The following is a 25532-nucleotide window of genomic DNA, read 5'->3' on the forward strand; positions in this document are numbered from 1 at the left end:
TGCAAGATTGCTCATCCAATTCTACAAAATTACTCATGCAAAACAGAATACTACCCCTCTAGTATGAAAAAAAAATACTCATCTAACAAAAGACATGGACCTATTTTACTCTTCTAATATAGAAAAACAATCTAGGACTTATAACTAGCAAGGTGGCTAGTTTTTATTTTTATTCTTCCATCTCCAGTTTTAAAAGTTTATTCATACATGCATTTATTTTGATTTAATGGCTGCGGTATCTTTTCTCCATCACGTGTCGTGTACATGCTCTATAAATTTATTTTTATAGCCGGCAAGGTACAATCTACTTCTTTATGTTCACCCTCCTCTATGGTCATCATCACTCTCTCAAAATCTTAGTCGTATTAACTTTTTTCTACTCATAGTTTTTTAGTAAAATGCTATTAAATTGTACTTCTCCATGGCCATGCCAATAGTTTTTTAGTTGTTAACATGTTTTCTAAATTGCACACTAAGACCATCTCCAAAAGTACCCTAAATCAATTCCCAAAACTCATTTTTGGAAGTAACCAGCAAATTTCGGACTCCAACAGCTCCCCAAACCAGCTCCCAATCATTTTCTCCTAAAACTTCTTTAGTTTTGATTTTAAAGGTGAAACAAAATTTTTTATGGAGTTGAAACTGCTTTTTTTAATATTTAGCGAACTATCTTGTTGATGGCAATGTGGTAGTTTTGAGAACACTTTACAATTTAGTGAGTGAGAAGAAGCCGGTGAAGCTATTTTTTTCTCCTCTTCTATATTGCAAGCTATTCTAGGATTTCATTTGGGCTTCTTGGACGAAGCTATTTTATTTTTATGCATTTGTTAGAACTTTATCACAAACTATTGGAGAAGCCCAGCAAATAAAACCCTAATAATTGTTAGGGTTACTTGTGTTACCGTCGAACGTACTGGTGTTTGAGATGTTGACATATAATGAAGGGCACGCAAGACTCAATGAATGTCATAGTCAAATCACTACTTAGCTTTCGATATATGGTGATTGATATGTAATAATTAATATTTATTTGGTTGTTTATAATTTGATAAAAAGTAGAAACATGCATCTTTCTAACTTTTTCAAATTATTGGTACCATAGGAAAATTTAATGTTAGCCAATGAAAATTGCAGTTACATAGTTGTTATAATCTACAGTGCCAGACAACTAATCAAGCAAGTTGTAGACATACGTAATTGAGACAATGGTTAATTCATTTTAAAAGAAGAAAATGAAGTTGTACCTGTAGTGGCAATAGCATGAAAAATTTAATATCTGTGCTCTTTATTTAAGTATAATTTGCTTCTAAATATCAATTGGAAATTAAATGCTATTTTTCATTTTTTATAATTTAGTTATTTACTATTTATTTACCTAAGCTGATTTTTACCGTATTGCAGCGCCATATATTCTTTTGACTTCCCATGAGGCTGCTTGTTACGTAGAACACCATGTATCTGCTCCGTGCATCACATTTCAAATATGATTGCACACTAAGTGTGAGAGTATACTTAACATACATAAATAAGGAACATACATGTGTTTCCGATCCGATTTCTTTGCACGCATCTCGTATCTCTCAATGGCCTTTTGCTAAACTCACCGGATGACCACGTCCCAAGTCTTCCACCTCCTCTGTTCTATTTTTTGGCATTGTCATCTAGGTCTTTTAGAGGTAGCTAGGACAGATGTTATTCCTTCTATCTAACGACAACAAAGAACTACGATTTTATTATCATGCATTTTGTCTTTATAATATCATTCCTCATTTTGGACATCTAGAATTTTTAATTTATTTTTTACTAATCATATTTGTTATGGACTCTTTGGTCATATCCTAATTTTTTCTATTTTAAAATTCTGAGATAGCTCTTTAGTAATAATATTTATCTCTATAGTATCTAATAACAACAGTAAGCTACAATCTAAATATCATATGTTTTATCTTTATAATATCATTCCTCATATTAGGCATCTAGATATTTTTAATTTCGAATTTATTTTTTACTAATCGTATTTGGTATGGACTCTTTGGTCATATTCTAGTTTTTCATATTTTAAACAGAAATTAGTTCTTTAATAATAGTATTTGATATGGACTTTTGTGTTAGTTTAGTCCTAATTTTTCCTCTTTTTTAATTTCGAAATTAGCTATTATGAAGAATTTTTTATTTTGAATTTATTTTTTTACTACTGGTATGTGGTATGGACTCTTTGGTCATATCCAAGTTTTTCCTATTTTAAAATTCCGAAATTAGCTCTTTAGTAATAATATCTGATATGAATTGTTGAGTTAGTTTATTTCTATTTTTTCTATTTTTTAATTTCGAAATTAGCTATTTAGTAATAGTATTTGATATGGACTCTCTTGACTTAGTTTAGACCGTTAGATCTTCATAAAATCCAACAGTCTAAATTCTTCACATTTTTAGATTAACGTGAGAATTTCTAGACCCTCTCGGTGAACGTGGTGGCTTCTTTTAACACTCCTTTAATAATATAATAGATAATTTTAGATCACTACACAGCTTCAAGTATTTTTTTTCGTATAACGTATTGTTGACGCAAATTACGGTCAACACATGGACGCACTCGAACGTGCGGCGCGAGGAGGAGCTCGCTGCGGCGCCTCCTGCGTAGACCGGTCAGATCAGTTATAGCGAGCGGTCAGACCGGTCACCGCCGGCGAGAATGAAGAAGAACCTACGAACGTTAGCCTGGGAAGACCCGTCGGGGCAGGCGCACCTAGAGTTGCTCTAGGGTCGGCAGGCCACCTAGAACTCCTTCAATCGACGTAGAGACGAAGGAGGAACAGCAAGTAGTAGATTGGAAAAGCTAGGGCAAGAGAAAGTAAAAAGATAAAAGTTGTATTGATTGATCGATTAGATACCCTCAATCGACCGTGACCCTTTATATTTATAGGACGGGGTGGACTTATCCCACAAGAAAACCTTTTACAGATCTAAATTTACAAAACGTCTTAGTTGTACTCGGATTTCAGGTGGACCCACCGGTCAGACCGGTCGGCGCATTGCCAGATCCCAAACAGGGCCTTCCGGTCAGATCGCTTACGTGCACCGGTCAGACCGGTCTGGCCTAGTCTATGCCAATTTTCATCGTCAATATATGCCCTCCTGTTTTTTGGTGATGCTAGCATGCCAAAAAACAAGCCTATTGACCAAAATTGTCTAAGGACGATAATAAACATGCATCGGCCATTTTTTGTTCAAAGGGCGATAAATTCTATCGGCCGTATCTTGCTTCTTCTTCAAATTGACAATGAAACAATTTGCTTAGGCCTCCATACCTGCTTCATGGTCGCTGACCTTGCTGGTACAACCTCCGCTTGTTGTTCCATGGACTCCTTCTTGCGCATTCGTTGCAGTCTCCTCTTTTGGGTGTGAGATAAGGCTGAGGGACACCACCTCGGCTGTAAATACTGATTATATTACATCATATCTTTCTCACCATCTTGACTGCATTTATGTTTGCTTTTGACCAGATTATCGCTAGCAACAATCGGTCTTTGAGAAGCACCATGACTTGGATATATAGAAGAATATTGAATAAAGTATGGATGCATATACATTCTACTATAATCCATAGGTGTGTAATAGTAAGGATACGACCAGAACCATAGAGCAACCGGCCCACCAAATAAGTATGGTGCAAAAGCATTATTACCTTGTTGCACATGAGAAGCCGATTGCTCACGATGCTCCGTTGATGGATTTATATCTTTAACTTGATTTGGTCACTTCTTCTGTCTCTGAGTAGCTCCTTTCTCCTCATACTTGGTGAAGAGTTGCTTAAAACTCAGCCTTTTCTTTTAGGCGTTTTTAGATTTTTTTTCCATAGCTCTCAGAATGACCGGTTAGACCGGTCTCCAGACTGGTTAGACCGGTCTATGCAGACCCATCCTTTTTTCGCTGCTCGTTCCCCCGAGCACTGAACCTCCAGAGGGACCGGTCAGACCGGTCTGTACAGACCTGGCGCCCTTCTTTTGATCCTGCCCCCCGAGTGTTGAATTTTCTGATGAAGCTTCGAGAGACTTCTTCTTCTGTTCAGATCTTGGTTCACCAATGACCACATTCTTCCCCTTTATTGATTTAGCTTGATTTGGCCAAATTAAAACCTTAGAATTATGTAATTCAACAATATGCATAGGGAAAGGATTACTATCAACTTGCATCTGTGGAACAACCAATCGTCCTTCGTTAACGGCCGATTGAATTTGCCTTCTAAACACATTGCAATCATTGGTTGCATGAGAGAACGAATTATGCCATTTGCAATAAGCATGCCACTTTAACTCGTCAAGCGGCGAAATAGTATGAGACAATTTGATGCATCCCAATCTATTTAATTCATCGAATATGCGATCACATTTGGATACATCAAAAGTAAACTTAATATTATCTTGCCGATTTTTTTGAATCGGCTTGAGAGAACCGCAAGTGCAATGTTTATCATTAGAAGGCCAAGCAAATTCAGCAGCATAAATATTATTGCATCGTCCGAACAATTTGATTCACAACCAAGAATATAAACAGGACGATTAGACTTTCCATTGGACTTTTGCAAAGCTTCTTTAGCTTGGCTTTTATTTGCCAGAGCCTTTTGCAGAACTTGACTAACATCTAGAAATTCTTGTCCATCTAGCTTTTTTATGAAAATCGAGTAAACCAGCAAAAGCTAGATCAGTCAAATCTCTATCAGAAATTATCAAACTATAGCATCGGTTTCTAATATCTCTAAATCTTCTAATATATTCAGCAACACCTTCCTGTATCTTTTGCTTAACCGATGTAAGATGTGACAATTTCAATTCAGTTTTACCATTAAAGAAATAATCATGGAATTTCTGCTCTAAATCGGCCCATGTGCGAACTAAATTGGGTGGCAATGAAATAAACCAAGTAAATGCAGCACCCGATAGAGACAAAGCAAATAACCTCAATTTGTAAATATCTCTAGTACTAGCTTCACCACATTATATAATAAATTGGCCGATATGCTCTAATGTAGTTCTACTATCATCACCAGTGAATTTAACAAATTTAGGAATTTTAAAACTCTGTGGATATGCAACGTGCTCATATTCTTCAGGGTATGATCTCTTATATGATCGGCATCTTCCTTTTGGATCTATACCAAAAGTTTGTCTAAAGATTTTAATTACTTCATCTTTAATGCTGCCAGATCCAAAATCATTGGCCATAGGACGATTTACATTAGGTGTACCATGATGTTGAGCAAAGTTCGGCGGTGTAGAATGCTGCAACGAACTTGTTGCCCCATACGGCACATTTGCATGAGGTGCTGAATTATAATTAACTCGGTTATGCTGGTTAACCGAATTAATCACTAAAGCATTATTAGTTGGACTTTTATAATTAGCCGAATCATTCATTGTCTTATCGGTATTAGATGTAGATGCGTTATTATCACTACCGATAGGCTTCATACCAATATGTGATTCTATTCGGCTAAAGCGATCATCAAATATATTATGAATATTTTGACCCAGAAATTCCAACTTATTATTCACATGAGAAGAAACAGCACTATCTATAGCATTGGCTATTTCGGAATTAAAAACAGGCAATTCGTTCTCATCGAATTGTACCTCGAACAGTGAAGCATCGAAGGCGGCATCCGGTGTGACCTTCCCTTGACGGTCGATGGAGAAGTGCGAGATGTACTGCTTAACGGCTTCTTCCTCCAGCTTCTGGATCTTCTTCTCCTTCTCTTCTCTGATCTTCTTTTGGATGTCATCAAGAGCCTTCTGATGTTCGTTCGGCCGAAAGTTATTGAACAGTCGGCCTTTTGATGTTAGCGGCATCAACATCACTAGGTTTAGGAATTTTACCGGTCATGGCAGCCGATTGATTCTTTCCCCAGCGGAGTCGCCAGAAAGTATGTTGATGCAAATTACGGTCAACACACGGATGCACTCGAATGTGCGGCGCGAGGAGGAGCTCGCTGCGGCGCCTCCTGCGTAGACCGGTCAGATCGGTTATAGCGAGCGGTCAGACCGGTCACCGCCGGCGAGAACGAAGAAGAACCTACGAACGTTAGCCCGGGAAGACCCGTCGGGGCAGACGCACGTAGGGTTACTCTAGGGTCGGCGGGCCACCTAAAATGCCCTCAATCGACATAGAGACAAAGGAGGAACAGTAAGTAGTAGATTGGAAAAGCTAGGGCAAGAGAAAGTAAAAAGATAAAAGTTGTATTGATTGATCGATTGGATACCCTCAATCGGCCGTGACCCTTTATATTTATAGGGTGGGGTGGACTTATCCCGCAAGAAAACCTTTTACAGATCTAAATATATAAAAAGTCCTAGTTGTACTCGGATTCCAGGTGAACCGGTCTGACCGGTCTGGCCTAGTCTATGCCAATTTTGATCGTCAACACGTATCTCACTCATGTACTATGGAGTACACTCTAGAATCACGTTTGAGTGTTGCATGCATGCAGGGCTACACTCTTAAAATCTCGTCCACACTACCATGTGCAATGCACCTAGAATCCCTCTCTTGCTCCAAAGTTTCTGGAAAGGCCGCACACTCTGCATTCCAAGAAAAGGTCATGTATGCATTAATATGGTTTAATTGGTCGTCATTCCTTCAGCAAGCACAAGGATAGAGACGGTGATCTTGGCTATCCACTTCACATAAGTCGTGAGGTGACAGCGTCATTGATGGCAATGACAACCTGGTACTAAAGTGAGCATTAAACCAGAATCGGAACTAGGATGTTGCTTCATTTTTACTACCCATGATGAAAACAGAGTAAGAAGTTGCCTAGAGGGCTCGTCAGAGCTCCGGTCAAAAGCGGCATCGCATGCTAAATATTACTCGTCGAAACTCATTTTACGGTTATGGGATGTATTTGCTGACAAATTACGGTCACAGGATCTCATCAATGCTCGAGGAGAAAGCTGCTGTTAATTTTTATGGTCGTAGCACAAAACAGATGGAGTTTATGGCCGAGCAGTACTCGTTATAATGAAAAAAGTACTCACGGTAACGTTTTGAGATGACTACTACTAGTATCGTACTATTTCCTTCAATTTCTTACATTTATTTATTCTTATGATATTACCATGGAAGAACTAAAATTTTGAGAGAATTAATACTACATAATAAAAATATTAATTTTGATATTTTGAACTACTAAAACATATCCACTTATCCAGTCTTTTTTTTTGAAACAACATACCACATCTTGCCTGCATGCGAAATTAATATTCTTACATGCATATTTCTAGCTACCATTAAATTCTCCATTCAAAATAGAGGTAATAAGGTTCTAGAGTCATTAATATTCTAGCAGGAAGACCCAAATTACTCATCTCTTACACATAGTGATTAATGTGTGACACAAGGTCCATTGTTCACGCCTGTTCCACCATTTGGCGAAATCAAGGAAATGATGCATGCTTGGATCTTACGCAAATCAAGGAATAGTCAAATTTTGTTCATCTATATATGTGCGTGGAGATATTTAAGAGTAATTATTTTATTTATTGTATGGTGAGGTGACAGCGTAATTGATGGTAAAAACTCGGCCGGGTGGGGAAAGACCGCCCCACCGGTATTGACTTTCAGAAGAAGCCTCGGCTTCCCCGACCAAGAAAATCCCCGAACCCTGGCCCCGCCCTGACACCGGGGCCGTTACCCATGGGAACCTGGGCCGTCCACACACAGTGCTTTGGCACCGGGGCCAGCGAGGGGATTTTTTTACCCTCAACCTGAAATTCGCTCCACGGGGAGTCGAACCCAGGACCTGAGGGGTGCCGCCAGGCTCCTCTAATCACTAGACTAGAGGCCCTTTGGCAGCGTAATTGATGGTAATGACATTAAAATAAGCATTACACCAAAATTGTATCTAGGATGCATGATTTTTACTACTATTATTTACGGTTTGCAGCACGTGTTCTTACGGCCAACATGGAACTCGTCAGAGCTCTGGCCACAACATGGAACGTCGATCACGTTGAAGCTCCGGCCAAAACGTCTATCTACCATAAAAAAATTTTACACAATCAAGTAATTTATGGCAATAATGCTGGAGATAGTTTTTACGGTCCAAGGATGCAAAACTTGAATTTTACTGCCGGGATGATTCGTCGGAGGTCCGGCAAAGGCATTGTTGAGACCGCTGAATATTATTCGACTCCCACAATGCAAACACTACTTTTTACTTCCACACACTCCACTTCATACTCCACCCAGATACGGACAAGACAGCACGGAATACACACTTGCATACAACAAAATCTTTTTTCCATGCCACGATCCACACAATTCAAATATAGCTTTTTAGTTCCACAGGTTCCATTTTATACTCCATCCACATAATTCATACACAACTCTGGAGTTGCTGATGAGAACGCCGCACAATGACCCGCGCATGGCGCCTTTTTTGCTGCTCAATCAATGCTCTATTAACGTACGAGACAGTCAAACTGCATTAAACAGACCACACCCGCGTCAACCTAGGGGATCCAGGGCCAAGTACACATTAAAAGCACATACAACACCGGATTTTACTACCTTCTCATGGTGGCACCGTAATTTTTCCTCGCCGGAGAGATGGTGGCGCTCCATCGAGGGTGCTAAATAGCTATTCAACTCCCAGCGAGTTGAATAGACCAACCCTATATATATTTATATTAAGATAAATGGGAACAATACAGGAAAAATCAACCAAAAAGAAGATGAAAGATGAAAAAAGAACACAACAATCACCCTAGCTCTTCTATCCATTCTTCAGATGAAAAAAAGCGTGCATGTAGCTTGACCTGCATGCCTTTCATTAGGTTGTCATGTAATTTGTGATTGTCTTGTAGTAATGTGCATGGTTATTTGTGCTGGCAACTGTACCATTGAACAAGCAGTCCAGAAGGTGACTACTAGTGTGAGAACCGCCCAATTTAATATTATTTTAAACGAACCGCCGGTCATTATCATCCAGATGAGAGTTAACACGTGCTTGCCGGAGAGCGTGCCGCGTGTTATCCCACATCTAGAGACACGAATAACCGACACGTCATTCATCCAAAATAATATCAAATCTGGTAGTCCCGGTATGTGCTCCAACATACGTCCAGAATCAGCATATGCACATACCGTTTACAATCGAATACATCGCCAATAATCCACAAAGAGTAGTTTTATAAAAACAGAGTTCGAAACTTAATATTATAAGTTCAATATAGGTGGGTTTCAAGCTTCACTTACAAGCCCTGGCTCACGAAAGTCATATTAAACAGAAACTTAAAGATTATTATATTTACATGCTCTCACTGAGTTCAGCTACGATAAAACATACTTAAGATGATGATGCCTTGCTCAAGGACATCACCACAGCCGCAACGACCTACTCCTCTCCCGTATTAGGATCAGCGGGGTAGAAGTGGCCGAACACCACTTCTGGCTCACCTGCAACTAGGTTTAAAAGCAACCTGAGTACAAAGATACTCGCAAGACTTACGCGATTACATAAACAAGGATCATGCAATGGCTCAAGTAAAAGCTTTAAGGTTAAGTAATTATTGCAGAAGCATTAGCTCTGTACACTATCACCTATCAGAATTAATTAACAGTGCCCAAACCCCCAACAATTTTAGTACATTAAGAGTATACAATATAATGAGTCACAGAGGTGCCATGAACCAATTCCATTATAACCGAAACTTTCTACGAAGAGTTCAACGGATAAAGAGCTTTCTCATAACCGAGAGCGCGGCAATTCGAATTGATTATAACCTTGCAAGGGTGTACTACTTTACCCACACGATGCAAGGACCATGCGACTTACCCAACCGGCCAAAGTTGAATAAGGGGGTACTCGCGTCAACCGTTCCCAACATGGCTCGATCATTGAAATCTTCACACCTAGCTTACGCGTAGAGACTTAGTTTCCACCGGGGACAACTCTAAACTTCCCTACTCGTAGGTCCACCCGGGGACACCTCTAAGCCTCTCTGCATAGCCCTTGGCCACGTATCTAGGACTGTATATCAATGATCAAGTCAAGGAAAGTAATTGGCTTATCCGTACCATTATATTGGATATGTGGTAGCACGAAAAGGTGCTCAAAGCCGACGTCATCCACGGACGGTCCTTAAACTATCCAAGCGGACTTGCCTATGTGACTCCATTCACTAGGCCCTACCATTCCGCTCGAACCTCGAGGCTACCAAACTCTTAACAACCAAACCGAACCAGTGCGAACAAGGATAACCGGCAAGTGTGATCCTCCAAAACATTCATGTCTAGTGAGCGAAAGAAGTACTCTAAGCAGGGCTAAGCATCTAGTCAGATTAAGTAATTAACTAACTAACTAGTACCAAGAACAAGGATGACAAATCAAGGAAGGATAATGCACACAGATAGGTACAAAAATGCAATACATACTTAAAATACATAACCCAACATTACCCGGTGAGATAACTAATTAACTCATGTTAAATAGGAACAAGGATTCATGCTTAGCTGCTTGCCTCGGTTAGCTTCAGACTCGACCACGAACGGGACTCCAGGCTCGGGCTCAACGGACTCGGCGGGCTCCACGGGTTCGTTCTCCGACGGTTCGGTCACTAAAATGTAGGAATGAGATGCAAGAATTAAGAAATGAACTTAACAGCAAGAATAAATCATGGAAATAATTGAGCATGCAGAGAACAATACAAGGAACTCATGAAAATTTGTTTTACAGTAAAATCATTTTCCTATAAGTAATCATAAATATATTGGTTTTCAGCTATTCAAAACAAGATAAATCGGAAAAGTCATACAAACTTGTCTAAACAAATCCAAGAAAATTAACTTAGATACTAGGAATGAAAACAAGCTAACAAAACTGGTTTTACTATTTTCTCACCTTCCAGTAAAAAGTTCTATATTAAACCATTTTCAGATAAAGCATAAGAAAACAAGCCAAAACTTTGATAAACAGCAAGGAAGCATGTGAACAAGTTGCACCACTGAAAACTACACCTCATAAGGAATCTAAAAAAATTTGGTTTGACATTTTTCGAGCAGTATACAAATAAATAAGCATTAAACTCTCTTTTGCAAGATAAACCTATAGATAAATCTACAGAAAAGTAACATGCAAAAAAAATATTTTTCCTGAGTAGATATAAGCTAGAGGAATCTAAAAAAACAAGTTTCATAATTTTCGGAGCTATACATGAATTTCTATGCATTTTGCAAGGTTGCTGCTTAAATAACACTCGTTGAAAACACTAGGTGTACCCGGATCCGACCACACCTGTCAGGCCAGAGGCCGACAGGTGGGCCCAGGGCCAGCGGCCCACCCCAGGCCGGTTCAAGGCAAGGCCAGAGGCCTTGACCCGCCCAGGAGCGCAGCCACGGCGTGCGCGCGGCGCGACGCGCGCGCACGAGCGGCGACGGCGGCAGCAGCGCGAGGCGGCGGCGGCGCGAGGCGGCGCGGCGAGGCGAGGCAGGAACAGGCTGGGGGAGGTGCGCACGGCGAAGAGGAGGTGGCGGTGAACCTCACCGGCGGCGCAGACGGGAAGTGGCGACGGACGGGCGGCGCGACGACGTTGGGCGGCGGCGGACCGAGGCGAGCGGCGGCGGCTCTGTGCGGTGAGGGAGAAGGCCGGGTTAGCACCGGAATCGGAGGAAAAGGGGGAGGAGAAGCTTCCCCCACAAGGAATCAAGGCGGCGCTCACCGGAGACGGCGAATCGCGGCGGCGACGGAGCTCGGGGGTGGCGCGGCAATGGAGGTTTGGGGGCTAGGGTTTGAGGGGGAGCGAGGCCGGCCGAGCGCGGATAAGGAGAGGGCGAGGGGAAGAGTGAAGGGACTGCACGGAACGCGAGGATGACCGGCACGTGTTACGAAGATGGACGCCGGCGACGGGGCGACGCGCGGCACCGAGCAGAACAAGGGAAGGAGAAGGGCGGCTGACAGGTGGGCCCGGTGAGGAAAATTTTGTTTCTCCTTTTTTTTCTTGGGCTGTGACAACTAGCTAGGCGCTTGCGGCAGGTGCAGCTATCCTAGCTATCTAGGAGAAGGAATTGAAGCTAAGATAGCTAGATTAGCAATACTAGGTCGTATCTACTGTGGCTAGGCTAGATGAAGAATCGTCTTCGGGTTCGTCGTCTCACGTTAGCCCCGGCGGCTCGGCCGGAGAATGTCGAGAGGGCGGATTCGATGGGGCTTACGGAGGAGGATCGTTTTCTGGCCAAGGCGCAGCTGGATAGAATCTCGGCGGTGGTGCAGGCAACTGCGAGGAGACCAGGACCGCATGTTCATGGGGTGGAGGACCCCATTGGATCCCGGTTCTGGGCACTGGAGACAGAATCGGAAGCCAGTGATGACGATTCGGTGGTGTCAATTGATATGCCGGATTTCATCAAGCAAGCTCAAGAAGCAGGTATCACAATTCCACAATTGTTGAGTGCAGAGAAGGAGCTCGATAATTGCCCATGTGCGGACCAACCAAAGGAAGGCATGCTAGCCAAGAAAGTCATTGACGCCATGGTTCATCACCGGAAGGTTCAACGGCCATGGCGAGGACCCCTTCCGGCACCGAGAGTTTCTCCACCGAAAACTTTTGGGGACGTGTTGGCTTCAGCAAAGGTACGTATGCCGCAATTCTTCTCCCTCTCCTTGTTTCACTCGGATCCACGACTCCTCGTCCTCGTTTTCCTCTCCGGCAATGTCACCACCGGCACCGGAGATGGTGCAGCCATCGAGATCCGTTACGGGCGGTGATCTCGGGCGGAATTCTGGGAGTTCGACGGTTTCAATTTCTGGGCAAGGTTCGAATTCAAAATCCGTTTTACCTTTGGGCCTCAGTGCATCGAAAGGCCCAAAACGAATGTGGCTCAGGCCGTCGGTGCCATATCGGCCTACCACTGGTCTTGCCGCATTGTTTTCACGGACGGGCACCAGGACATCCAACCCTAGAGCACCTCATTCTGATTTCTGCCGCCTCTCGCAGATACGCAATCTCATACGCGACTGTCGCGCGTGTTGCCATGGAGAGAGGCGATTCATTCTCAGGTGCTCAACGTGGTGGTGCTGCCAATCGGGGAAGGGGAAGGGGCAATGGCCAGGTCGGCATCGTTGGCCGTGGTGGCTTTCAGCAACCCACTTTCCACCCTAGTTATGGCGGCGGCGGCTTGGACGGCCGAGGGAGGGGCCGGTTTGGTGGATTTCGCAGCCAAGGCGGCCGTTCAGGTGGTCGCAGTTTTGGAGGAAGAAACCGTGGTGGATTTGCTGGCAGGAACGGCCGAAGCGGGCCTACGGGAAATGCCAGTGCTAAGTTGGGGCAGAACCAAGTTGGTGCCGGTGGCATGCCAACGGTGTCTGCCGAACAGACCGCACATGCGGCGGCATTGTTGCAGCAAGCCTTCGTTGCGATGCAAGGCGTCGTATCGCCGCACGTTCTTGGACAAGAGGCCACCACTGCTGAGGTAAACACATCCACTTGTAAGGTTGAGAAGGTCAACTCCATGTCCAAGGTTATACCTAGTGCAGATAATCCCGAGTCCTCGGCGCAGGGCGCTTCGAAGGGCAGCGGCAAAAATCCCTATTGCTACCGATGTTACACCAAGGGCCACAAGATGGAGGATTGTACAGTGCAGCTCTATTGTGAAATTTGTGACTGCACAGAGAATGCCATGGTACGGTGCCCCATCTATCGTTCGGTTCAGCCTGACACAAAGAAAGTTACTGCCTTTGCGATGCCGTGCGGCTATGCTGTCGAAGGCCTCGGCTTTTACTACATCACTCCACCTGCAAATTTCAAGAATAAGGGGGAGTCCAAAACGGCAGTGATTAGAGTCAGTGGTGGCTCACTCACATCAACCAATGTGACTTCAGAGTTGGAGAGGTTGTTTCCTGGGGGATGGCGCTGGATTGTGGAGGAAACCGGTGCAAATACTTTCAAAACTGTGTGTTCCGACAAGGGCCGAGCTGCAGCGCATGGTGGAGTGGGGCGTGTTACATACTAAATTCCCAGGAACAACACTAAATTTCGAAGAAGGAGTGGGCGATGGTGATGAGGTCAAGTATGCGATGCCAAAAGTCTCGGTGCAATTCACAGGGCTGCCAAAGGAGCTGCGCGAGTTTGTGATCATCTGGGTGATCGGTTCAATCCTTGGTGTGTCAAAGGCAGTGGACATGAAATTTACAAGAAAGCATGATATCTGCCGTCTCCAAGTGCTTGTTCTGGACCCCCAATATCATACCCCAGTTCGTGGATGTGGTGATCGAGGACTATCTCTACGGTCTCCAATTCAGAGTTGAGGAAAACTTAGATGATGATAATCCTGAGCCCATGGAAATGGACTTCGGGTTCGACGACAATGGGGGAGAGAATGATGGAGGTGATCAGACCAAGAAAGATAATGCACCGGGAACACATGCAGAAGGACAATGCGCAGCAAAGTAATACCAATGGAACTGCACCAAAACAGAAAGTGGTGGGCCGCCAGACAACTGCTGAACTGGGCATAGTTGTTGGGCCGCGACCTGTGGCGGTAGTGCAAAAGAAGGACGATATGGCTGACAAGAAGGGTGCGGCACTTGCTAGCCTGGCGGAGCTAGCGGCCATTCCTGATGCAGCGAGTGCTGAGCTTCGCCGCAGCAAGCGAATGGCGGACACTAGTGGCGAGGTGGTGCTGCACCAGGCCTCAAAGTTGAAGGCCGGCAAGGACAATGAGATCCAGAATACTAATGGTGACACATGCAATTCCTCCTCTTTTTTACATTTTCCTGATGAGTATATTCGCTCTAGCTTCAGCAGTATTGGTATTAATTTAGGCTCTGATGATACTAGCATTAGGAACTCAGTTCTAAATTTGAAAAAGGTAGAGGAAAACAGTATGCATGAGTCCCGTAGTATAGATTGGAAAGAAGCTATTTTAGACAGAGGAAAAGAATATGGCTGAAGAAGAAGAATAGACATGTTCATCTTAAATCATCTTTGTGGGGAAATTATGGATGAGGTAATGGATGTTAGCAGTGATCTTAATGATTTTACTGTGCCACTATCCAAAACTAAACACCATAACTCGAAAGGCAAGAAAGTAAAGGAGCGAAAGGTCTCTAAAAAACCCAACTTGTTTAAATGAAGGGTGTGTTTTGGAACAGTGACGGGTTTAGAGACCCTAAAAAATTTAGATTTATCTCGGACTTAACAAAAGAACACAACATGTTTAGAGACCTTCCTAATGGTTACTGACAAATGGGCCCCACGTTACCCTGCAAAACAAGGACCAATCTATCAGTGGCACATAGTAAGTATTTATAAGTGACATGTCTCAATAACTCAATATAGTTTTCTTATAGAAAAACATGTTCATATATCTCAGCATTTTGGGAAATTGTCTCATTGACGGTTGATTTTCTTCTATAATATATACAAGACTCTTCCAGGGCTCTTTCACATCAGAATACAGTGCCACTCAATAAAAAAATAATTTCTTACTCACATACCAACAGTAGTTGCTTTGAATGCTCCACTTTAGAATGACTAGGAGGCCAAGGAGATCCGGGGTTAGCTTTATCGAAAATGATAATAACCGTAGCATCACATTCTCCAAGCGGCGTGTCGGGCTTTACAAAACCGCCGCTGACCTCACTGGCGCAACAATGACTATCGTGCTAGAGTCCGAGACAAGAAATATCTTTCGACACCCCATCAGCTGGCCCTATTATTGGTTCTTTCCTTTTAGAGAATGCACCGGTTGATCCATTCGTCATCGAGGAGCAAAAGGACAAAATAACCCTTTTGTAGAATAAGATATTTGAGACTAAAAAGGGCGTACCCAGTGCCGTAGGCTTCCCGCACTGTGCAGGGTCTGGGGAAGGGTTGTCTTTAATATCTTATAGAATAAGATATTTGAGACTGAGAAAGAGAAATTCATGGAGGATAGGAGGACAAAGGAGGCCCTAACACGGTTTAAGGAGACCCAAGAAACCTCAAGGAAGGCTAAGCTTGTCTATCGCAAGGTGGAGGATCTTAGTTTTGAGGAGCTCAACAAGCTGGTGGATGGCCTCACCCAGATCAAACAGGAGATTAATGATCCACTCCATCCACAACAACCTAGCAATCAGCTGGAAGCTAGTGGGTCAAGAGATCCATTCCTCGCTCGGCTGTCATCTTCGTCACACCTTCACAGATCCAAATGCCACCAAGACGTTTGCTATGGACTCCCATACAACCATCCTTGCAGCTTCCGAGATCATATCATGGTCTCTTCCACAATTATCACGGTCACAGCCCTCTCTTCTCTATCCTTCCTTGCCTCCATTAGCACAAGCACAGCCAAAGCCACTGTTCCAACATAGTCTGATGCCACAGCACCCCTCTGCAGTGCAACCTTAGGTACAAATGATGCTATCACCTACCAAAACCTATCAACACAACTACAATACCTAGCTTGGGGTGCAGATTAATGGTAACATCTCATCACAACCATTCTCATATTATTCTTCTTTGATTCCTGCACTGCCACAACCACCACCTTCATCATCAGCACAGGCTACATTCTATAATGAGTTTCCTCCTCCATCATCTTAGCAACAACCACCGACACCTCTGCAGAGCAACCTGAAAACCATGCAAGCACCCAAAACTTCACAGCTGGTCACCCATTTGCTAATCACCATTCACCGGTGGCCCTCACCTAATCCTTATAATAATTAGCTACACTATGATATTAGCATGTATGGAATCAATCTTTACTTGTGAGGCAATATGGTGATTATGGAGGTCAAGCTGCTGGTGAACATGACTTGTTGCTTGGTCCTTCTGGCCTTCATCAACAAGCTTATGATTGTCCCTAGGTGAACTGTTCTTATTCTTCAGGAGAAGTTGCTGGGGATTACAATCTAGAAATTAATCTTGGTGATATGGGCTGCCTAAGTGATAGTTGATACCAGAATTTCAACTCTTCATGTGGTTGATTTGATATCAAGTTTTGAGTTATTACCTAGTTGCTTGCCGTCAGGATAATAGATGTGATTTAGAGCATCTCTAAGAGATATTTTTTTGAAATGGGAAATTTTATTCATTTCAAGCACAGTACATCAAGGTGATACATTGTCTTGAAAATTCTCGGCCTCTGCCTAAATGGCACACAACCCAAAAGAGAGTATGAAACAACCTAACACACTAATGACTGTCAATCCTAAGACTAGACCGCCACCCATGTGCCCGGGCAAAAAAAATCCTTGGCCACCTGCGCCAAGAAGTGAGATCCCGCTACAAGCTTGCCCTGCAAAGAATGCTGTTGAAGGATAGCCGACGAACGGAGCCAAAAGAATGTAAAGAATGTCCTCCAAGAGATTAGCCAAATCATTTTCTAAAGATAAATTTAGCTATGGTTAAAGAAAAAAAATGTCTATATAGGTTTTGTAAATAACTCTCCAAATTTAGTAGCTCACCCTCCCACTTCATTCGCTCTCTACTTTTGGATAGCCTACCTCACTAGCCATCCAGCCCCTTAGTTTGATGGAGTCTGTTGGAGTACTCAAGTATTTTCTTGTCAAATCTATTTTAGAGAGTAGCTAAATCAGTAAATTTGACTAGCCTTTTTGACTAATATCTTGAAGATGATCTTAGGCCACCGCTATAATTCTAGCTATTATTAGTCTATTTCGCGAGTCATGCATGTATGGGTATATCCATGCAATGCATTGTATCTTTCATATGTTGAGTGTAATACTTTCTGAAAATGATATGATGGCCGGATTCCTACTCATGAAGTCCTTTTCATTCGTGACATATAATTCTGCTTGGTAAAGCCTATAATAAGTACTGTATCATTTTGATTTTGTTGTTGTAAACCTTAATTAGTCCTCTTTGTAAGGGAAATGGTATTGTACGCTAATCTTTTTACTAATCGCTTACAAAACATAACCTGACCTCTACTAATCTGCTAATCTTTGTAGGTATGACTGATGACAGTCCTTGAGTCATTTATTTTTCTTTTGCGATTTCTTGGAACAGTTGGACAGTTATCATAAATAGTGTTTTTCTAGCTGCAATGATTAAAAAGATTCAGTTTCATAATAGTGACATGACAGAATCATTTTCTTAGCACCGGTCAAAGCATAAACCATGCAGGACTGGACGCCTTGGACTAGAAGGCAGCCATTATTCAATATCCAAAAGAACCTATTAGACAGAGCTCGATCGGATATTTTTTTCAGAGATATTAACTTTTGAGGACCTGTCAATTTAATTTTGAGCACGAGAGAACAAAAATGGACCAATACAACATATATCCTGTGTTTTTTATAGGATGCACAATCTCTTATATATTCGATCAGTGAACAGAGTGTTTCAGTTAAGTTCATGAAAGCCCATGTATATTTGATAAGTTCATGAGGACAGAGAAAAGAATTTCTCAAAAGAATATGGAAGGAAATAAAGAGGTGCCAGAAATCGAAGTCTCCGATTCGAACTCCCTTAGAAATTTACTTATTAAATTTCATTTCCTATATATAGAAACGTAAGAAAAAAAAGGCAACACATTAACACAGTATATATACACGCTACAAAATGCAGAAACATGCATGTTGGCCCCGAGAAAAACGGTCTCAGATCATCTGCGTATATACAGTTGATTAATTTGATTCAGGGAGTAATAAGTTATTTCGAACTAACACGTCTTATAAGCCAAAATTGTTGGTTTGAGGGAGTATAATCTTATCCTACTATTACTAGCTAATTGGAGATTTCTTTGAAGCCTCCACATCAAGTCACCTAGGATCCTGACTGTATACCCTAGAAAAATAGAGAAATTCTATAAATTATCACAAAAATTAGAAACATCCGGCCATCAATCTGACAACTTCTAATCATAATAGTCATTGGATCAGTTAATTTTCCTTATAAATTACCCATATCTGTCATTATGAAAATAGACTAAAGTAACCCGTAAGCATGTATCTAAATTAACAACCGCTGCCATTATAAACAAAAATCTAAAGTAACTCCTAAACTTCATGTAAATTACCCACCAATGCCATTATAAAATAATGCAAATAACTCCCTAAATTTCTATATAAATTATCCAATAATGTTATTATTAAGAGTTAAAGTAACCTCTAAATATAAATCTAAATTATATAATTATAACGAAGTATTAAAGTGCACGGATATAAAATTCTAAATTACTATTTTTACTATTATTAATATATTATTTTTGTTTTTATTCATATATAAAAAAACTACCAATCACCATGTAGTCATGTATGATGGAAGAGATAAGAATACAAATTCACAAATAAATGGTTCAATTAAATATATATCAACACACATGGAGATGCAATGAAAAATGAAATCTATTGCAACTAGATAATGATAAATATGTATTTTAGAGTATGTGTTAGTGTATTAATAGATCAAAGAGGGCATGAGATATGTAATTATAATTATTAGCTATAAGTTTTATTTTTATATTAATTCTAATTAAACCATGCAGAGCACCGGGTTGACAGGCTAGTTTGTATAATACAGTTTGAGATGCTATTGTGGATGGTAACTAGGTTGGTACTTGGTAGGCCGTAGACGAAACTAAAGAATGAGAGCTTGGTAATGGCAATTGGCAAGTCATATATAGCATAGCAGCTGCCATTTACTACTGAAAACGTGCATCCCCTGTTTTGGGTTGCAGGTTTGCTGTGTCTCCTTCCTTGGATCTATCCTAAATTTTGCAGTGGTTATCCTTATCCAGTGGGCACTTTGGGCGGCCTAGCAGTATAGTAGAGTAGTAGTAGATAGAGACATGCAGATAGAGAGCAGTACAAGCATCTGATGCTTTTGTGTTACTGGTTTTAAACGATTTCATTTGCATTTCAGTCAACTGAGTTCTAGCATCTTATTTCCATCTGCTCAGACTGACAACCTGTTGCTGCTGGCATTACACTTAACTACATACACATTTCACAGTTCAAATCCAAACCATATAGACATTACTTACTTAATTAGGCTACTTTCACCAACATTAACTGCACTGGAATTAACCTGCCTGACGACCCATCATCATATCCTGCCATGGCTGTCTGTATATATAGTCACTACTACGCATGCTAGCTCATTCACGCTTCAGAGTTGATTGCTGCAGCTAATGTTCCATACATCGGTCCTTAGGAGACCTTGAACGGCTTGTAGCCCTTGAGGTCCTTGATGAGCCCCTGGACGGATCCGGCGGCGGCGAGCAGCGACACGACGAGGCAGGAGAAGCTGAGCACGTTCATCCACGTCCACGTCGGCGAGAAGCGGCGCGTCTTGGCCTGCGCCATGTACATCTGGACGGGGAAGTAGACGGTGAGCGGCCAGAAGGAGACGGCGCCGATGAGGCCGAGGAAGTCGTTGAAGAAGGGGAAGATCATGGCCACCAGCGACGTGAGCACGACGTACGTCGTGCGCCACACCAGCCGGAACGGGCTCAGCGGGAAGTCGCCGGCGAGGGGCACGCGCACGACGCGCTCGGCGTTGAGGAAGCCGCTGTCGGGCCACCGGGCGCGCGCCCAGGCCTCGACGAACTGGTAGATGGGCTGGCAGAAGACCTGGTAGGCGCCGATGAGGTGGACGGCGATGCAGACGTTGCCGACGTCGATGAGCCAGAAGGGGTCGTAGAAGCCGAAGCCGGTGAGGAAGTTGCCCGGCGCCTGGTTGCCGAACGCCGCGTAGCCCAGCACGCCGCACAGCATGTAGAACATGGTGGTCGTCGACACGCCGATGAAGGAGGCCTTCTTCATCACCGCGTTCTCCGGCGGGCTCGACCGCAGCGTGTCCTGCATCAATTTTTGCGTATTAATGAATTGCATTATTCACAATAGCTTTCTTAAAAACTGTAACTGTAAATTCCAAGCAGCGCAGCTAGGGGTAAATTTTTGCGAGTTCACTGCGTTGACCTGTGGTGGCGGATGTCCTAGTAGTGAGAGAACTCTGCCAGCTGAGGCGTTGAGATTAGCGCAAGGTGTAAATGTGAAGATGAATGTGGTGTTGGAAACAGCAACAGGTGTGGCTTCTGCATTTCAGCCAGAGAGTAGCAAAAAAAATGCACCTACCATGTTTCCCTTTCCTACCAAAACACCATGGCTGATCTATCATCTATTTTATGGTAGGAGTACCCAGTTCAGAGGTCACATTCCGAGCATCCTATAGATGGAGTAGTGTTTGTGGCATTTGGGCAGGATAAGATTTACTATTCTTAACAAGAGTATGGATAAGTTTTACTGATGAGGGATGCCTGCCATTTTGAATCAGGATCATTTTCAGTATCTGTATTGTTTTCTAGGAGGAGCAATGCTCATCCGTGACCACTACTGTTTCTAGGAGACTAGGACAGGAAAACTTCACGGCAAAGATTTGGACTTTGTACACATGCAGGGTCTATCAATACACTAGCCTGCACTGGGTTTCAATGCTTCAGAGACCCGTGTTGACTACTGCACCATGCATTTTATTTTACTCTAGAAAAGAAACATTTTTTAAATTCTATTTATGATGTAGGATTGGACTGCTAGTTTTGTTCTCTAGTGAGTTGGTTCGCTTCACCCACACTCTTTCAGTCTTTTGCATGCATCAAGAATTTGTCCCTTCCTACAGGCTACAGCCAAAAGATCACGGGCGTGGTCGCACCATGGTACTGACATCTTCAGATGAGCTGTTCTTTTTTTAAAAGACTCAGATGAACAATTGTTTCAGAGTTGGAGTTTACCTGGATTTCTATGAGGACGTTGGAGTAGGAGTAGGCGAAGGCGATGTCTCCCATGGACTGGAACGTCTTCCAGATCTTCTCGGTCGCGGACACATCGACCCCCACGGTCGCCCCAGTCAGCGACGTCTTGGCGTGCACCCCACCTGCACACAGATCGATCATCAATCAACCCATCACAAAACCAGCAGACACATGCATTGCATCCAGGGCCAACATGTATGTATGATACCAACAAAAATAGCCATCGTCAACATGCATCTATATATGGATGTGTCCTACCAATCAAGAACAATTATCTCATCTTTGTTTGTTTTTTTTCCTTGCCAATCAGTTAATCATTATCCAGCTAACCAATGGATCATAAGAGAAAAGTATCAGTGAGTGAATGAGCTAGTGTGGCAGAGCTATTGTAAGGACCTGCAATCTTGGCAATGGAGAGGCCGAGCCCGATGGAGGAGTAGGCGAGGGACATGACGGCGGCGACGATGGAGAGCCACCAGAGCTTGTGGAAGTTGGGCAGCTGCGAGAGCAGGATCTGGATGCCGGCGAAGATGATCATGTTGGTCGTGTTGGAGGCCTCGCAGTCAGCGGAGTGACCGTTGCGGTGGAAGCAGTTGGACCGCTTGATCGCCCTGCAAGAACAAGAAAGTCGATCGGATGGTTTAATTTGTAAGAGGGCTCATCAGGCAAAATAAAAACTTATTAACTCACAAAACTATTTCATTTGCATGCATGGCTGTAATCGATCAAAATGTATCATTATTATTGCTTCTCTACCAGTTGGTGGTGTTTCTGTCGAAGAAAGAAAAAGATTATTTTTTTTTTAAAAAAAAAGTAACAAGATTCTTCTTCCGGGCATGCTAATACAAGCCACTCCTTTTCGCCACATCTTTTCCAAGGTGGGGGAAAAAAGGAAGCAGTGGTACCATCATCTGATTTTTTTCAAGCACTTTTGAAGTGTCAAATAATGTTATCTTGCCCACTTTTTCGCCCCTGCCCTCTGGATCCTTAAAAGACATCCCTTCTCTGACTAGTGACTACCACCGGCCACACAGATGACATACTCAATCATCAGGCTTAGTATGCATCCCCCTCAACCCTCATCTTTTCCTACCTAAAACTCCTTTTCACCAATCCCCGGCCCCCCAAAAGGAACAAATTAACAACGACCATTTTCATCAGAAAGGAACACATAATTCGAATAGAATTTGGACTCGCAGCAACAAACGAAACAGAGTTTGGACTCGCAGCACCAAATGCTACCTAGAAAGAACCAGACAATGTTTCATGCTCATTTAATCGTGCTATAGCCTATAGCTAGAATAATGACAGGGCACGCCCAGCCGGCTGCTGCATATATACCAGCGTGAAACATAGGAGCAGTGTGCAGTGGTGGTTCCAGACACGGAAGCAAAGCCAAAGTCATCAGGGAAGAAGAAGAAGTACCCCATGCTGATGGCCGTGGTGATGGTGTAGCCGATGGTGACGCCGACGAGGTTGATGTACTGCGCCAGCGAGCAAAGCCGGTACTTGGAAACCCCTGATGAAAGGAGCAGAAAAAGGAAAGGACGAAATCATCGTCAGGATGCCATTGTTCATTCCAAATAAAGAAGATTAGTAATTCAGAAAGCTAGCTCTTGCATGATGGATGGATCTATCCATGGACATGGAGGGTGGCATCAGAAAGGGTTCACACCGAGGTATGCCCTGACGGCCTGGCCGTAGGTGTAGTTGCGCTTGCCGTGGACGGGGTCGGGGGCGCGGTAGCAGTCGGCGAGGAGGCTGGAGCAGAACCAGGTGATGACGGAGAAGGCCAGCAGCACGACGGGGCCGATCACCCACCCCAGCTGCGCGATCGCCCACGCCAGCGACAGCACGCCGGACCCGATCACCGCCGTGATGATGTGCGCGCTCGCCGTCACCAGCGTCCCCGTGCGCCTCTCGCGCCCGTCGTCGTCCAGCTCCGGCCGGTCGCCCAACCCGGCCTCGGCGAGGTTGAAGACGGCCACCTTCCCCGCCGGCTGCTGCTCCGTCGTCACCATTGCGCCGGCCTCGTGCTCTCTCGACTGCTAGCTCCCTCGATCTTCCCCTCGTGCTCGACAGGGCAAAGGATGCAGATCGATGGGTGGCTGTCCTGTCCTCTGTGGGAGGGACTGGGAGCGGGCCGGTGGTCCTTTTGTAAGCGGCCGGGGCGGGGGTGGCGCGGCCGTGTGCGACTCTGCCTTTTGCAGACGAGCGGTTGGGATTCGATGCGGGGGAAGCGCGCACTGTGCCACCTTCTGGGTGTCGGCCTGTCACGTTTCTTTTTTTTTCTTCGTTTTCTTTTTCTTTTTATTTTTCTTTCACACACTGTCGTCGTGTCTCTACTCTCTAGTACGAGTACGAGTACATTGTCACTGCAACACTAGCTAGCATGCATGCATCCTCTCTCTCTCTCTCTAAAAAAAATACTAATAGTGGAGAGAGAGATTAGTGAAGGAGAATCGATAAAGATTGCAGAGGAGGATTACCAGATTTGAACACCTCATCTGCCATCCATTCTTTATGCTAAACATGGTTTAGCTTGCATGCACATATATAGGATGATATGATAGGATCAAGAATCTCGACCTACTACCAATAATTGAGGGCTCTCTCGCTCGCTGAATCTCATCCAGCCAATGCAAATATATACTCGGTCCATTCTTATGGAAGGAAATAAATTCAAAAAATGGACACTTGCTTGTCATGGAAGGAAATTAAGATCATTATGACTTGGATAATGGATATGCATTCTTCATAGCACTATGAGAGAGAGAGAGAGAGAGAGAGAGAGAGAGAGAGAGAGAGAGAGAGAGAGAGAGATCACTAGAAGGTTGCAAATCAAGTGTATGCCTGTACCATGGTGCAGCTTGCTTGCACATAGGATGAAGCATCTGGATTCTAGACCAACCAATTAATAAGGATTCTGATTGATGATCTCATCCAGCCAAAGAGATACCAAACCACTTTCTCCTTGTGTAAAAAAGAATTGGACACTCCATTTTTGGGATTAGTGTGTGTGCAAGCCTCTTCGGGGTGTCCAGTGTCATGGTGCATGCATGCTAGCTAGGAATTCAATGCCATGTAATCAATAGCCAATAGGTGTATCTTTTCTAAAAAAATATATGTAGACGAGAAATGAATATTTTTTATTAAATATAGGTATATAAGATCCCATTTAGCACAGCTCCGACGGGCTCCGGCTTCAGCTCTTCGCTATAGTACTCGACACTGTTCTAAACTGTAACTTGAAGCTGGAACGCAACCGGATGGTCAAAAATGAACCGGGAAAGATGTGAAGCTGGTTTTTTGAGCTTCACCGGCTTCTTGCTAAAGTGCTCTAAAGTATGTGAACAGTGACAAAGCCGGAGCCGGCAGGAGCTGTGCCAAAAGGGCTCTAAATCTTAGTAGCACAACATGAATGGGCTAATATTGCGAGGCAAGGATTCTCAGCACGTTTCCATCCTAGTTTTAATTATAGATAATCAACTTTTGCACAAAAAAAAAAAGCACGCTCTTCAATTTCTATATGGTTGTCAATCATGTTCCTTTTTGATCTGGACTCTAGATAGCAAGCACTAGGTTTCGACCCCACTGTGTATACTTCTCATGTAAGGAAAAAATAATTATATGCACATGGCGACTTAGCTACAGACATACACCAGTCCATTCTTAGTAATGCGTATAAATGAGCTGCTATATTATGAGGTAAGGTTCTCTGTACCGTGTGAACTGTCAAGTGTGTGGATATGCATCATCATGATCCAAAATGTCAACAG

General features: G+C 43.3%; 1 protein-coding gene across 1 annotated transcript; it reads right to left on the reverse strand.

Moving 5' to 3' along the window:
- Window positions 1–19835: 19835 nt before the first annotated feature.
- LOC120661415 (amino acid permease 6) lies at window positions 19836–24361 on the reverse strand. The gene is made up of 5 exons (XM_039940280.1): window positions 23429–24361; window positions 23179–23272; window positions 22150–22364; window positions 21733–21875; window positions 19836–20803 (listed from the first exon to the last, which is right to left on the reverse strand). The coding sequence occupies exons 1-5, from the start codon at window positions 23772–23774 to the stop codon at window positions 20153–20155; spliced, it is 1449 nt and encodes a 482-aa protein (XP_039796214.1). The 5' UTR covers window positions 23775–24361; the 3' UTR covers window positions 19836–20152.
- Between the last annotated feature and the right edge of the window lie 1171 nt (window positions 24362–25532).

This window comes from Panicum virgatum, chromosome 2K, assembly GCF_016808335.1.
Source record: "Panicum virgatum strain AP13 chromosome 2K, P.virgatum_v5, whole genome shotgun sequence".
Lineage (NCBI taxonomy): Eukaryota > Viridiplantae > Streptophyta > Magnoliopsida > Poales > Poaceae > Panicum > Panicum virgatum.

Coding starts and splice junctions, on each gene's coding strand:
- LOC120661415 (XM_039940280.1), bottom strand. CDS start 23,774: ATGGTGACGACGGAGCAGCAGCCGGCGGGGAAGGTGGCCGTCTTCAAC. Junction 21,876..22,149: donor CTCCATTGCCAAGATTGCAG/GTCCTTACAATA, acceptor ATCTGTGTGCAG/GTGGGGTGCACGCCAAGACG. Junction 20,804..21,732: donor ACGTCCTCATAGAAATCCAG/GTAAACTCCAAC, acceptor AAATTGATGCAG/GACACGCTGCGGTCGAGCCC.